At 34.9% G+C, this 14,420-nt stretch overlaps 2 protein-coding genes across 5 annotated transcripts; both read right to left on the minus strand.

The window, feature by feature from the left end:
- Positions 1-256: 256 nt before the first annotated feature.
- LOC105213988 (WD and tetratricopeptide repeats protein 1) lies at positions 257-4,366 on the minus strand. Of its 4 annotated transcripts, none has more exons than XM_011187125.3 (4): positions 4,210-4,366; positions 3,976-4,119; positions 3,023-3,905; positions 257-2,958 (listed from the first exon to the last, which is right to left on the minus strand). In XM_011187125.3, the coding sequence occupies exons 3-4, from the start codon at positions 3,786-3,788 to the stop codon at positions 1,673-1,675; spliced, it is 2,052 nt and encodes a 683-aa protein (XP_011185427.2). In that variant the 5' UTR covers positions 3,789-3,905; positions 3,976-4,119; positions 4,210-4,366; the 3' UTR covers positions 257-1,672. The 4 variants fall into 4 exon arrangements, with proteins under 4 accessions (XP_011185427.2, XP_011185429.2, XP_011185428.2 ...); XM_011187127.3 differs by having other exon boundaries at positions 3,976-4,144; positions 4,210-4,354; XM_011187126.3 differs by having other exon boundaries at positions 3,023-3,890; positions 3,976-4,264.
- A 959-nt stretch (positions 4,367-5,325) lies between these two features.
- Positions 5,326-10,441, minus strand: Soat1_0 (sterol O-acyltransferase 1). The gene is made up of 4 exons (XM_011187128.3): positions 10,072-10,441; positions 8,073-8,556; positions 7,846-7,994; positions 5,326-6,635 (listed from the first exon to the last, which is right to left on the minus strand). Exons 1-4 carry the CDS (start codon positions 10,163-10,165, stop codon positions 5,581-5,583), a joined length of 1,782 nt encoding a protein of 593 aa, XP_011185430.1. The 5' UTR covers positions 10,166-10,441; the 3' UTR covers positions 5,326-5,580.
- Between the last annotated feature and the right edge of the window lie 3,979 nt (positions 10,442-14,420).

The following is a 14,420-nucleotide window of genomic DNA, read 5'->3' on the forward strand; positions in this document are numbered from 1 at the left end:
TGTAATTGTAACAGCATAACTTTCATAACAAACTCGGTTCGTTAAGACTAACTTACGTAATAGTACCCACGACAGTCGGTTCTACATTGCCGTAACGGACCCGGGTTTTTAAACGGCCGTAGACTCGTCAAACCCGCCATATTCTTCAATTTTATTTGGGGAATTTTTTTATACCGCTACAACAACAACAACTCACTTACGGAATAAAAGGTCTATACTTACGCTAAGATCTCAGAATAATGAAACACATATTCGATTTTTAGTTCGAAAATAACTTTTTAATGAAAACAACTAATACTATTCACATTGGTAGTTCGTTTTAATAAGGATTACACAGTGTGTTCTTTTTTGTATAAAGGCAAATTCTCTCGCTTTATATAATATATACACACACGCAGTCTGAGGAATAGATTTTACGAAGCGCTTCAGGCTGATACAAACTGATTAGGATACAAAAACGTGCATTGTTATTAGAAGGTAGAGGGAAGGTGACCATTTTAAGAAACAATGAAATTGTGTTCCCAACAAATGTGCATTTAAGAAACAACAAAAATTCAACTCACTCAATTGTCAAACATACAGCATAATCCTATTAGTTTTTACCTCCATGAGACGTACTGTATTGAAAGTTTGAAGTCAAGCTGTCAAGTGTTTTTGTGAAGTTGAAGCTATAGCTTACATATAGTTAGTTCTATTATTGCTTTTTTTGTTTATAATTGTTTTTTTTTTTTACATCAGGTTGTACCCACTTCTTTGCGCTCTACAAAAATTTTGATTTGTTTCATATTTGATGCGATAACGCATATCTAAAGTAATTAGCTCCAGCTCATCGTATTTTGATGCTTATGTTTTTTCAAATTTGATTAGCGAAATTCTACTGCTAGTTGCTTAATTTTAGATGGCCCTTCTTAAGATCTATGTATACACATAAGGTTTAAACTACGTCGAATCGATAACATTTTAGTTGTTAAGATTTAACATTCATTTCCTTTCCTATTTTTTTCGAGTAATTTTATTTTAAAAAAGTAACAATGTATTTAAATTCTTTATACGTTCATTTAAAACGAAATATAATAACTTAAACTTATTTTAGTTTGTTTACATGTTCAAGCGTTATCGATTCAACGAAGAAGTACCATCCCTGTTTAAGTATAATAATATATTTCTAAATCATTCCGTATATATATATATATGATATTATTAAGATTCTGACATTTGTGGACGACGTTGTCTAAATTAGTGACAAATTTATTACATAGCTGCCGCATTAAAAACAAAAAATATAAATATTATAAAGAATTAAACGGAGACAACATAAATAAAAAAATATTTAAACATTTTAGCGCAATTTAAAGCTTAATAAATATTAAAATAAGTTTCAGCAACAACAAAAAGTATAAGAAATGTAATGCGAAAACAATGAATTGCACACCAAAACTTCTGGCACTTGAATGCTAAGCAGTTGCTGCTAAATTGTTTAGTGTCGTCCACAAAACATGCGCTTGTCCTACATACGTGTACGACTAACAGTTTCATTAAATTTTTGTTTAGTTTATTTCCTAAATTTATTTTAATTCATGGTATTTGAATTCCATTGCAAACAATTTAGTTGAGCTAACCTCTTAAAATTTGCAAACTCTAAGTTAATTAATATTTTGATATTTATCACTCATTATCCATTCAGGCAGAAACCATTCATGCCTGAATTCATATTAAACGGGTCCATTTTCATCTTTTGCTGGTTGTCCTCAACCGTCTTGTCAACATATTCCACCAAATTTGGTCGTTCCTCGGCGGACGGTGCAATTGGTGACCATATTTTGATGTCGTGATCAATGCCGCTCGTCGCGAGTAAACAAATTTCCGGATGCGGTTGCACACAATTCACAATCGATACGTCCGCCTTGTAGATTGCACGTATTTTGCCTGTGTTGCGCTCCCAAATAAAGAAACTCTCATTATCCGAACCGGCGACAATAAAATCACCGTCACTGCCGAAATAATTGGCTTCTTTGATGTCCGTTGTTGTATTGCAATGCCCCACAAATCGTTTGCTGTAGTCTTTGGCTTTGCTGCGCCATTGATATTCAGCATCGGATAGTTCCAAACAGTTATAGTGTTGTTGATCACTGATATGCTGTTGCTGTTGTTGTTGCTGCTGTTGTGATTGTGTCATTTGTCGATTTTCTTTGATATCTTTATGCAGCATCATGATACCATGATTATTCGCATAGCTGGGAAAACGCGCGATTAACTCTTTAAGGCACTCGTCTGCCTCCTGCGGTCGACCGAGTACGAGCAGCGCGCGTGCTAAGCGGAAGTGTGCCTTAATGTAGGAAGGATCGAGACGCAAGGCCTGATGGCAATCACGCAATGCAGCATATACATCACCGAACCAAAGGCGTCGCATATATGCGGTTGCCCGATTTAGATATAGCACCGAACAGTTGGGCGCCATTTCAATTGCTTCCGAATATTTTTCAACTGCACGTAAGTATTTTTCGTTTTCCAGAAAATCGTTTCCCATCTTCTTATAACGTTCAATGTATTCGGGCAATTTTCGTCGATTACTCGTTTGTGGCGCATCGACGGGACTAATTGCACTTTGTGTTACAATATTATGCTCTTCAATGCCTTGACTGCCACCATTAGTGTCATTCGGAGAAGAGGAGTTATAATTTGGATGCATGCCAGCCATCTCTATGTCGGTTTCTGTAGTTATTGGTGGCGGTTTGTACTCGGGTAAGCTTAAAAACACCGGTTGTTCCGCGTTCAGTAAGTCGTATAGATATATGTGTTCACCACCCATGTTTACCAGCAACTCAGTACCGGTCGAATTGAAGGTAAGGTACGTGATAGCACGTGAATCGTGCTCAATAAGTTTAGTATTATCTTTACTTATATGACCGGGACAATAGTATGTAACACAGTCTTTAGGTATTACGCCATTTGCGTCATCTGTCAATGAAGATAATATTATTATGAAATTGGTATTTAAAAAAATATATATTTTTTTTGTCACCTGCACCGTTCACAAGAAATTGACTGCCTCCATTAACCAGCGACGAAACTAGATGCAGCATGCGTCTATCATATATGCGCGCATATGGATCATTGGCACCAACTGCTAAAAGCTCTGTACGACGTGGATTTATTGCCAAACATTTGGCCTCAGCATGTGTATTCACATGTGTATCAAGATTTATCAAACGTACACGATTACCTTCAGTGTTGCAACGATGTTGTTCTCGTGTGTCTAATTGCAAAATCGAACCCTCCTCACCGGCTGACCAAAATACAAAAGGCGAATCTGGTGCTGTGGCTAAACGTTTAACACGCCCCACATGGCAAATACAACTAAGTATAGCATCATTTGGACGATTTATATCAAACACGTAGATGGATCTATCCGCAGCAGCAGTGGCAATGAGTGCATCATTATGACGTGGTAAAAACTTTACAGAGAATATGTTGCCGCAATGTTTGGTTGTTATGCTGCGCAGACAACGCTTGCGAAATGGATCCCACAGCATTACGCAAAAATCATCAGAACCCGAGGCTAATATGCGCCCATTACTACTCCACTCCAGACAATTTACACATCCTTGATGACCACGTAGCACAGCCTCCTGTTCGAGTCGATCAATATAAGCTGATGACACTTGCAAACGCCGTTGTACATATCTATCTATATTCCCATATTGACGTTCCTGGATTAATGCTGTGGCATTTGAGCGTCTCAAATCGTCCATTTCGTTTGGGAAACGCGACCAGCGCGAACCAAACATATTTTGAAAATGTCACTTGTTTTGCACTCCTTTGTAGAATGTTCAGTCCAAAGTAAGTACCAGCTGTTTCCTTGTTTTTGTTTACTGACTATGCTGTTGACACTAATAATCAAATACCTATATTAAATAATTTTTAAATCATACTGTTATCTCCAACAGTTGGTTATCACTTTCAAGATTCATTTACCTTTTGTTGTTGTATCAATGCGTATTCTTTGACTTTCTGTCGGAAAACACAAATTACAAGTTCCTCCGTTGTGCGAACTTTTAAAAACTCGACGTATTCACAAATAGCTTTCTTTTCATTCAAATTGTTGTAGACAAACACCAACTAGAAACGTTTTGATATTTTTCAACTGTTGTATAAATCATTTTCCCTTATATTTTTTTCTATAATTTGAAAAGTTGTAATTTAATTTACCTTTACTCAAAATAATTCTGCTCTACGACGTTCTTATTGTTTTATTTTGATTGTTATTGCTGTAGTTGCCAGCTGAACTTACAATCTATTAATCATGGTGTGATCGTAACAATTTAAACATTTCATATATATCTGTGCGTTTTTATATTTAAAATACAATTTTGATATTTGTCTTTGTAAGAATCTACAATATTATAATTTTATTCTAAGTTTATTTGATTGTTTCATTGAAAAAAATATTATTGAAATCAGTGGCACCTTGTGTTTAATGCAATACGATATTGCACAACAGTCGACATCAAAAAATAAAGTACTCGTGTCTATTATATGTTTATTTTTTTTAGATATATGTATTGAAAACATATTGTTTATAACGAATATAATTTCTAGATTGTTTCTAGATATGTTTCCTATTGCTTGTTTAATAAATGTTTTAAAGGAAATTACGGGAACATTTTTGCGTCAAGAGATAGACCAACGACTAAAAGATGCGACTATTTTAAATAATATGGATAAAGGATCCAAATAGAAAGATGGGGCTGGACAAGGATGGACAAACAATTTATATAAATACTCGTTTGACAAAAATATCACCAATAAGCGGTGGATCTGGATCTCAAGCTCAGGGCTGTCAGGTGCTACGAGAATGGTTCAAACTAAGAGTTACATTGACGCTTACTCAAAGCTCGGAAATTGGATTTTAAATGACAAAATAATATTGGGGTCATGACAAGGGTTCCTAAATACTGAAGTGAGGATAGTTAAAGCCCTGTACTGTTGTTGATATTGTTGTTGTAACGGTTATCCTGCTTGAACTGGCAAGCACTAATCTATTCTCCTCGTAGTCGTTTAACAGGAGCTCCAATAAACGATATGTTTCGACAGGGTTGGATCAAAGAGATGATAACGTCACTTTAAACATGTCAAGAGATGTTCATTGTCATGCAGGATATATGTTGATTCTAAACAGTCAGTATAATAATAGTATCCAGAAGGAGGCCTCCTTTACCTCCGTTGAAGCCAATTGTTTCAGATTATGTCGAGTTTTCCTTTTTGGAAACCCGAAGATAACTATATATCAGTCAAAACGCTATTTTTTTGTTAGAAAATATATGTATCTTTATTAAGATTTAGTTTACTTAAAATTAACATAATTTTGTACACAATAATTCTTACATAACTACAATTCTTAGTTACATTACATCGGAATCACTACGAAGTTTCTGTTCGTAACAACTCGCCGAAGACAACTTTTAAGGACGCTTAAATATTTAAACATCTATGCATAATTAATTAAAAATCTAGACTCACGCTTCACTATAACCTCTAAAGCTATAAATATACATAAAATGTGTTCGACTTATCGTACGATTATTTGTTGTAGCAAGTCCACACTGTGGGCACAAAGTAGTCCGTCCAGCTTTCATAAGTTCTTGTGCAATTTTGGCGTGCATAATATTCTATACTATATAATGAGAATAACAAGCCATTGCCGATGATCAGTGTGGACCACACCGCAAAGTTGCCAACTCTTTTGGATGCATTACGGAAAAGAAATACCATAACCACAGCGAACCCACCGAAGAAACAAAACATCACTGGGAAGAATAGTCGCAATGCAAATCCGATAATGTGTTCGTGCACCAAAGCCGAAGTATAGAATACCATCAGTGTTGCCGGTAACTTTGAGCCCTTAAACAGGTAATTATATGAATCTTTATAGATGTACTCATAAAGCCAATCATGCACCACAACATTCCAATTACGGAAGTAAGCATCATAAGTGTGTGATGTCCACCAATCCTTATAGAACATGCGATCGCCGAAGCGCAACAATTCCGCTGTGAAATTCAACCAGGAATGTAGGATGAGATAGAAACCGCATAAAAAGATGATATTGTTCGGCATAACCATGCTGTGCAGCTTAATGACGAACGTGCGTAGACTCAATTCCTCACGTCCAATATTTTCATACTGCGCTTTAATGTAACGTTCAAACAAATAACTGTAAACGAATGCAATTGCCACCACTTCCATAAAACGCGCCAAGGCGAATTTCCAACGTATATGCGTTGTACGCGGATAGCTATCGCGATAGATAAGAGTCGGTGCGAAGAGAAAGTATAAGTAGGAACTGAAGCTAGGCAGACGTATTGCTTGTGCCGACGACTGTTGATCCCTTACATCGTTTACATCGCTTGATAACGCATCTGTTTTCAGCTTACCAGCGAGCACGCGTGCAGCATTCGTGCGCACAAAGGAATGCATCTTCATAAGCAGTCTCGTGGACTCGAGCAACAAAATGGAGGAGGTTATAAATGTTAATTCCAGCTTAACGCAAAGTGCCGAGGCCACGTAACCGAACACTAACTGAGCGCTGATGTATGTTATTAAGCAGGAATGTGACCAGAAACTTTGGAGCGCCGCTGAAAAGTACGAAAGAAGTTCTCATTACTCAGTATGTAATATGTTTTGAGTTCGGTATCTAGAAAGGAATGGGTTCCTAATAGCCATCCTTAAAAAAACATGGTCGGCCTTCAGAGAGACTCTCTTTTGAACCAGAGCTTAGTTTAGTATACCCTCAGTTTTTATCAGTCCTAATTTTCTTTTGATCAATAATAAGTGGTTCATAAATATGAAAGGTTTTGGTTTACTATATTTCCATGTGCGAATCCAGTCCAGACTTAAGTAAAATATATTATGGATGGATCGGAGCTCGCTAGACGTTATCATGTGAGACTCCCTGATGTCATAGGACAATCAAATTTAGTCAGCTAAGTCAGACTAAGTCAGCCGAATAATTTCTCGTCAATATAGATCAAATACCAATAACACCCACAGGGGCTACTTTGAACTGAGTAGGACGCTTTATATTGCAGAAGGGTGTACTATGTAGATTTCTGATGAGGCGGTACTAGAAGTTTTCGAGAGAAAGACTCTGCGAAAAAGATTTCTGGTCCTTTGGAAATTGACAACGGCGAGTACAGCAGAGGATGGAACGATGAGCTTTACGAGTTATAGGTCGACATGGATATAGTTCAGTGAATAAAAGGACAGTGGCTACGCTGGCTAGGTCTTGTTGTCCGAATGGACGAAAGCACTCCAACTTTGAAAGCGTTCGCTGGTGGAAGTATCGATGAATCCGTAAGTAGTCGCGAAGATGTATGAACTATATCGAAGTACTTCGCGTACAATGTCAATAAAATGTGTGTGTGTTTTTTTTTTTAATTTCAATATCTACCTTAAGAAACTTTAAGTGAGAATTCCAAGCGAAGAACGAATAATCAATAACTTTAGTGGGTTTATAATCAGATAAGCTCTTTAATTACAATTTTTTGTCTGATAACCGATATGGATATTGGTAATCACAATCCATCTTAGGTATTTCCGCAAGACGCAATAAACCAGATGGTCAAGTAAATACTAGATTAATAAAATTAAATTCGAGTCTTATCTTGATCATCGAGCAATATTGTAAAGATAAGTCGCAAATATACTTGGTTTGATTAGATCGGGAGACGTACTTCATAACGTATATAAAAGCCTGACTTCTTCAAAATAGATTTCAGACACTAGAAACGGGTTTGAAGTTTACTAATGAAACTCAGCTGTACAAAGAATAAGCACTGTACTCACGTTGCCTTGCCAATTTGACGCGTACATTAGCCCACATTTTGAAGGCGTAATAGAGTAGGAATACGATGGTATGCTCCAACAACCAAATGCCAAATACGTATTCAATTTTCACCAGCGATGACTTAAAGGTGCCCAAACCAAAGTACACTCTGTAAATATGTGGGCAAATAAATAATAAATATTTCGCAGAGTCATTATCTTATTAATTTAAAAGCAAAATTACTGACCTTCCCTCTGCCAAATAATCATATGAAATACTCTGTATGAGTAGCATCAGCAATATTGTTGCGAATATGTGATAAATGGTGCGCATGTGGTCGACCTCTAGTAATGCCGTGAGATACGATTCGCGTACTATGAACACTTTGTCGGGCAGCGGGCGTGGTTGTTTTTTGTGCTTGCCTGATAATATTTTGTTGTCCCCACTTGCGGTGCAGATTTTTTCGGAGCTTTCGGTGGGTACATTGCCATTCCCCGTTTGGTTGTCTGCCGTTACAGCAATACGATTACTCCAGGTGTTGGTGTTTTGGGATTTAGCGAAGCCTCTGAATTCGTTTAGTTGCAGTTCATGTTGTCGCAACTCCTGTACGACATCTTCGATTTCTTCGTTTATGCGCTTTTTGAAATCTTTCAGTAGAATATCTTGTAAATTGTGTAAACGTTCACGCAGGTAGTCGAGCTCCAAAGCGCTTGTATACTTGTCTGGATTAGCTGCGAAATGGATGAAGAGTTGAAGTTAACTAATTTTGGAATTACAATTACAAAATTTAGTATTAATATTTTAATGAAAAATAAAGAATAAATAAAGTTCTAATCGTTATGCTTGGTTCTTCACTCATACTTATAATAGAGTCTTCTCATCTATTTATCTCTATAAAATCCGAGGCAGTCTTAATTTTAAGGAGCCTAAAAGCATGATATCATTAAGAATGGAACGTTGTGTTTTTAAAGACTTAAACTTAATTCGTTTTGAAGCTTCCTAAACATAGGAAGGGCTAAAGCCTCGTTTGACAAAAGCCGAAGACAGTAATTGCTAATAATTTTGAAACATCCAATCTTCAAATTATTTCATTCCTTCCAACTTCGTATCTTGTTGTTGGGTTCTAAGGCCTTGGCGGGTATCGAAATAATCACGAATATATTGGAAATTAGCTTCGAAATCTAATCCTAAGAGTTCCTGCGAAATCGGATCAACACAATCGGAACGTACACGGGCAAGAACTCTAAACTAATCCCAATATAATTTAGAAACAACTTTGCTGTTATTACGATTAGAACAATCTATCTGTATACTTCCGTTAGTGCCCAGAGTTTCGCCGAACTCGTCTTAGTCGCAACTCTCTATGTCTATGAAATTTATTTAAATAATTTATTAAAACGGCTATCACCGCATCCTGGGTTCGAATCTCGGTCAAAGAAAATATTAAAATTTGTCTCTAATAGCGAATGCTCATCAATAGAAAATCGTCGAGGTCTCTATTGTCTTTATGAGGTCTGTGACTTTCTTTCCTGGTTTCAAATCTCGGTCAGAGAAAAAAAATGAATTGATTTTTCTAATAGCAAATGACCACCGCTAGGCAAAGATCTCCGAGTATATTGCGAATATGAAAAAGTACTAAATGCATCTTCAAATAATTGGTGAAAACTACACAGCTTGCAAAATATCATTAAAGAGCTGACGACTGAAACAGCTGTTCGTGTATGCAAAAATTTATTCTCAGACAGAAAAAGGCGCATATTTAAATATTTTACGTTAATATGTATATTTAAATTTTTTTTTTTGTATTTTTATTTTCGATTTTTTTCGCTAATTTAAATTTATTTTTGATGTCACTACACTCTTAGGAGGTCGCCCATTGGCGCATATAAATTTATGCACATCTCATTTGATTAAATATATTTACGAATTTGTTTCGAATTTCCGCACTTACAAACACATATTTAAATACGCTGGCGGCGGCCCTTATTTATTAATTGCGTTAAAACGGAATGTCGATTATAGTTTATAGTTCATTTGGACGGCTGTAAAGATTATCCATATAGTACTTTTTATGGTTGGATTTATGAACCAAAGCTATCAATAATGCCAATAAAATTTAATTATTTTATTTTTTTGATTATTAAACGCATTTTTTATACGAAGAAATTAAATAAAAACTGTCATTTATACTTTTGTATATATTTATTTTTTATTTAAGTTTTTTCATTTCAGCTATCTCCTCTTACCTTTTTTCATCTCAACACCATTTTTGCATGCACTGATTTTAATCTGATTTTGTTTTTGCTCACTTTGTGCACTTTCTATTTTTTGTTCCGACATTTTTTTTGTATCACTAAACACTCTCCTTTTTCTATAAAACAAATTTGCATCCACTAGTTAGACACACACACGCGCACGCTCCACTCAGCAAATCATCCAATACTGTGGTTCAGGTAATGAAGAAAACTGGCGGCGACTTCTGCTGCCACTGAAAATTGAGTTCGGTTTGGTGTCGGGAAGTAGCGAAGTTGCTGCTTCCTTTCTTAATGTCGCGTTGATCGATCGTCTGCGCGTATTGATGTGCTAGCAGCGCGGGGTTTCGGTTTTATACTCCACCAATGGCTGGCGATAACGATCGATGATTACTTAGCACAGAGATATGTACTCGTATATAGAGATTATTGTAATTGCTGTTTAATACATTCACTTTACGGTTTGTTGTTATTGTTTATTTGTACTGAGTTTCCCTTCTTCGGGATTGTGTTGCCGCTCTCTTTAAGTACAAACTTGTGTTGTTACCTTGTGGTTTCAATTCTTTTGGAGCGACGACGCGTAAGAGATTAGCCTAGTGCCAGTGCATTAATAATAACTAGTAACAATACGAGTGGGGTCTAATAAGTACTTATATGAGAAAACCAACAATAAAAAATATATTTATAATTTCTAATCCTTAAATTGTTTGACCTAACTGTCGTCGTTGTGGTTGTAGCGATATAAACTCTATTTGGAGGAAAGGTAATTAGTTGTTATCATATTCATTTAATGGAAAGTCTAGGAAACGTAATGTTTCGATGGGATCCGAACGTAGGCAATGATGTGTTAGATTTTTTTTTTTTATTTATTTTTTTTTATTTTGCCATTGTAACTAGTTAATATAATACAAACTAACGAACAATTTGTTTTGCATATTGTTTCATATAAATAAGTTAAGGATTCTGTGCTTGTATATAGCGGAGAGTCTGGCTACTGCATGAGGTGGTGCGGCTTTTTGCGTTTTAGAATGATGCGTTTTAGAATGATGTGTTAGATGAGAAAGTTTCATAGGTCAAGCAATGAGGTCGTTAGTGTGGGGACTTCCAGAATCAAATTGCACAAGGTTCACGCTGGACGGCCCGTACAACTTGAGCTTCTAATACGGATGACGGTTTGCCTCCAAGGACGCCATTCACCAGAGACCACCGTGCACCGTGAATGGCGTTTTATGCTTGTCTGGCCGTCGAAGTCTTCACATAAAACACTTCCGTCTAAAGCCGGTTCTGTTACCGGGTTACATTGTATCGGCCGGTAGTGAGTTCTGTATTTATTGTTGTAGGTCAAAAAATCATTTCCAATATTTTTTTTTCGATATAACTTCGGATCCCTTCATAACGGGAGCTTGGTTTTAAAATACAAGCGTAAAGCAAAGTAAGCAAAGTCTTTAGAATAATTTCAATATCCACACACTTAATGAGTCAACCTCGTTCGATGCGCCATAAACTCCACTTGGCTATAGAGTGCAAAGTAATCAAAAAATTAACATTAGCGAATGCTCGACTCGGGAATATGAGCGCGCAAATTGGCGTAGGAACACATGTAGTTATGGTTGTATGTGCATACTCTGACATGCGCATCTACTACATATGTTTTGAGCGACAGATTGTGCTCTTATCGCAGATGTGCACTCAACGAATTAATGTGGAACAATGAAAAAACTTAGAAACTATTTAGAATTGGACATTGAAACTGCTTTGAAAAACAGTTGTAGTTTTTACACATAATATAATCACAGATGTAAATATGTATTTAAGCTTGTGTTTTTTTTAAGAGTTCATTCAAAAAAATTTAAAGAACTTTCTCATTATTTTTGGAAAATGAATGAAGCTTGACTTACATGATGTTAAAATTTTTTTGTTGATTTTATTTTATAATTTTTTTATAACTAAATATAATTGAAGGTACATACATGCCATAAAGGATTTTTAAATATCTCCTGGCTAATGAAACTTTTGGAATTAGTATTATTCAAGGTACTGACTACGTATTCGATTAAAATTTTATGAAGTCGCTGAAGGTGAAGAATTATAAAGCATTTCCGGTTTTGAAAAAAAAACGATTTTTGTTTAATTCTGCATTTTGGAGAAAAAAATGAGTATTAAAATTTACTGAAGTAAAAATTTTAAAAATAAAAAAAATTATAAAGAAAAATTAAATAAAAAAAATAGAAATTAAAAAAATAATTTTTCTATTTAAATTTTTAAATAAAATCAAAATTTTGGAACATTATATTATAAAAATATTAATAGAAATAAAAAATATGTTTTAATTTCAATTTTCATTTGTGAAAGTAAAAAAGGACATATATTAGTTATTTTTTATTAAAAAAAAAAAATTATGGAAGTTAAAATTAGAAAAATTATAAAAATATGTTAAACAGATATTTTGTTCAAATTGAAAATATTAAAAATTTTGAAAATTTCTTTTTTATTTATTTTTAATAATATTTTGAATAAAATAAACCAGAATAGTTTTCAACTTTTGAAATCAAATATAAATAAAATATTAATTTTTATAAAGAAAAAAATTTCAAATAAAAAAAAATTTAATTAAAGAAATTAATTTCAATTGAACTTACAAAATTCCTTTAAAAAAAATTCGAAATTTATTCGAACTCCAAAATTATGTCAATTGTCACAAATAACGGAGGCGTGTTTATAAAAGTGGGAAATAAAAAAATTCATTGAACTCAATGTTCAATGAGTAATCCATACATTGTTGACTAATCTATTAATACGTATTAAAAGAACCTTAATATTTTATATTGCCAATTCACGGTATATTGTATATAATATGCTCGTATGTACGCTCATATTAGTAAATATGTATATTGTTTCTCAGTACAACCTTTTAAGTGCACATGCACTTGAATCACAGATAATAAAAATAATTTTTTATAATGAGTACTTACACAGAAATGTACCGACGAGTTGAAAACACATACATATGTACATACAGAGACGTATTAGCTGTGGCGATAAACCCCTTACATACATATAAGTACGTTTGTTTGTCTGTCTTATTTTATTGTATATTTTTATATTTACTGATAAATCGCTATAAAATTTTACAAGGCATCGAAGGGATTAGGCATGTTGTTGATGACGTATGACATGACTTTTCTTAAATTAAAACTCCAGCTGGACAAGGAAATAAGACTGGTTTCTGTTTGTCAGCCTCTTCATTACATGTTGTTACATATTTTATATATGTATTTATCTATACTGTGAATAGTGATTTTATAAAAAAAAATTGTTGAAGAGAAATCCCAAAAAAAGTACAGAAAAAGATCTATAGTACATTTCGAATATTAAAATTTTCATAAATATATGTATGTAATTAAAATATTATTATTATATTCGAGGTACTTGTAATTAAGAATTAATAAATTCGAGTATATTATTAAATAAAAACAAAATTTCTTTGATAAATTCCAAAATTACAACAAAATTAAAAATTTAGTAATTTTTCCTACAGGGCATCTAGGCGTGAAAATTAGTGTACAGTACAATTAAATGACATTGTGCTAGGCAATTGTTTAGCCAGCGCCTATAAGTATGCTTAGAAATCAGTTAAAATGAATGTGTTATAAATTATCTTGCTCCAATTTACTTAGTAAATATGTACTACCGCACAAGTACGTTGGGAATGTATAAGTGAAGTGAAGAAAGTAAAAAAGAAATAAAAATTTGTGTGACAGTGCTATTTAACTACTGATGCGTCTCTCGAAGATATCTAAAGCGGTTAGGAGACCACGTCGCTGTTGACAATTGCAACTTCGAGGTAGTAAAAGACTTCGTTTATCTAGGTTCCAGCATAAACTCAAACAACGACGTTAGCCAAGAAATCAATCGGAGGTTCACTCTTGCCAAAAGGTGCCATCACGGGCTCAGTAGGCAATTGAAAAACAGAGCCCCCTCTTGCAAACACAATTCAACGCTCTATAAGTCGCTCATCATACCCGTCCTGATGTTTGGCACGGAATCATGGACAATGGCCAATAAAGATGTACGCTCCTTAGGTGCGTTCGAGAGAAAAGTCCTCCGAAGGATTTATGGCCCGCTTCGCGTAAGCGTAGGTGAGTACCGGATTGAGCTCTTCGGCGATATAGACATAGTGCCGCGCATAAAAATACAGCGGTTGCGCTAGCTTGGAAAAAAAATACTCCAAATGTACGACAGGGTACCCACTGGCGGCCGACGAAGAAAACGAGACGAAGGACGAAGGACCGAAACTCAGTTGGAAGGATCAAGTGGATGTGGACCTGACGAAGCTTGCAATT

This window comes from Zeugodacus cucurbitae, chromosome 6 (genome assembly GCF_028554725.1).
Source record: "Zeugodacus cucurbitae isolate PBARC_wt_2022May chromosome 6, idZeuCucr1.2, whole genome shotgun sequence".
Lineage (NCBI taxonomy): Eukaryota > Metazoa > Arthropoda > Insecta > Diptera > Tephritidae > Zeugodacus > Zeugodacus cucurbitae.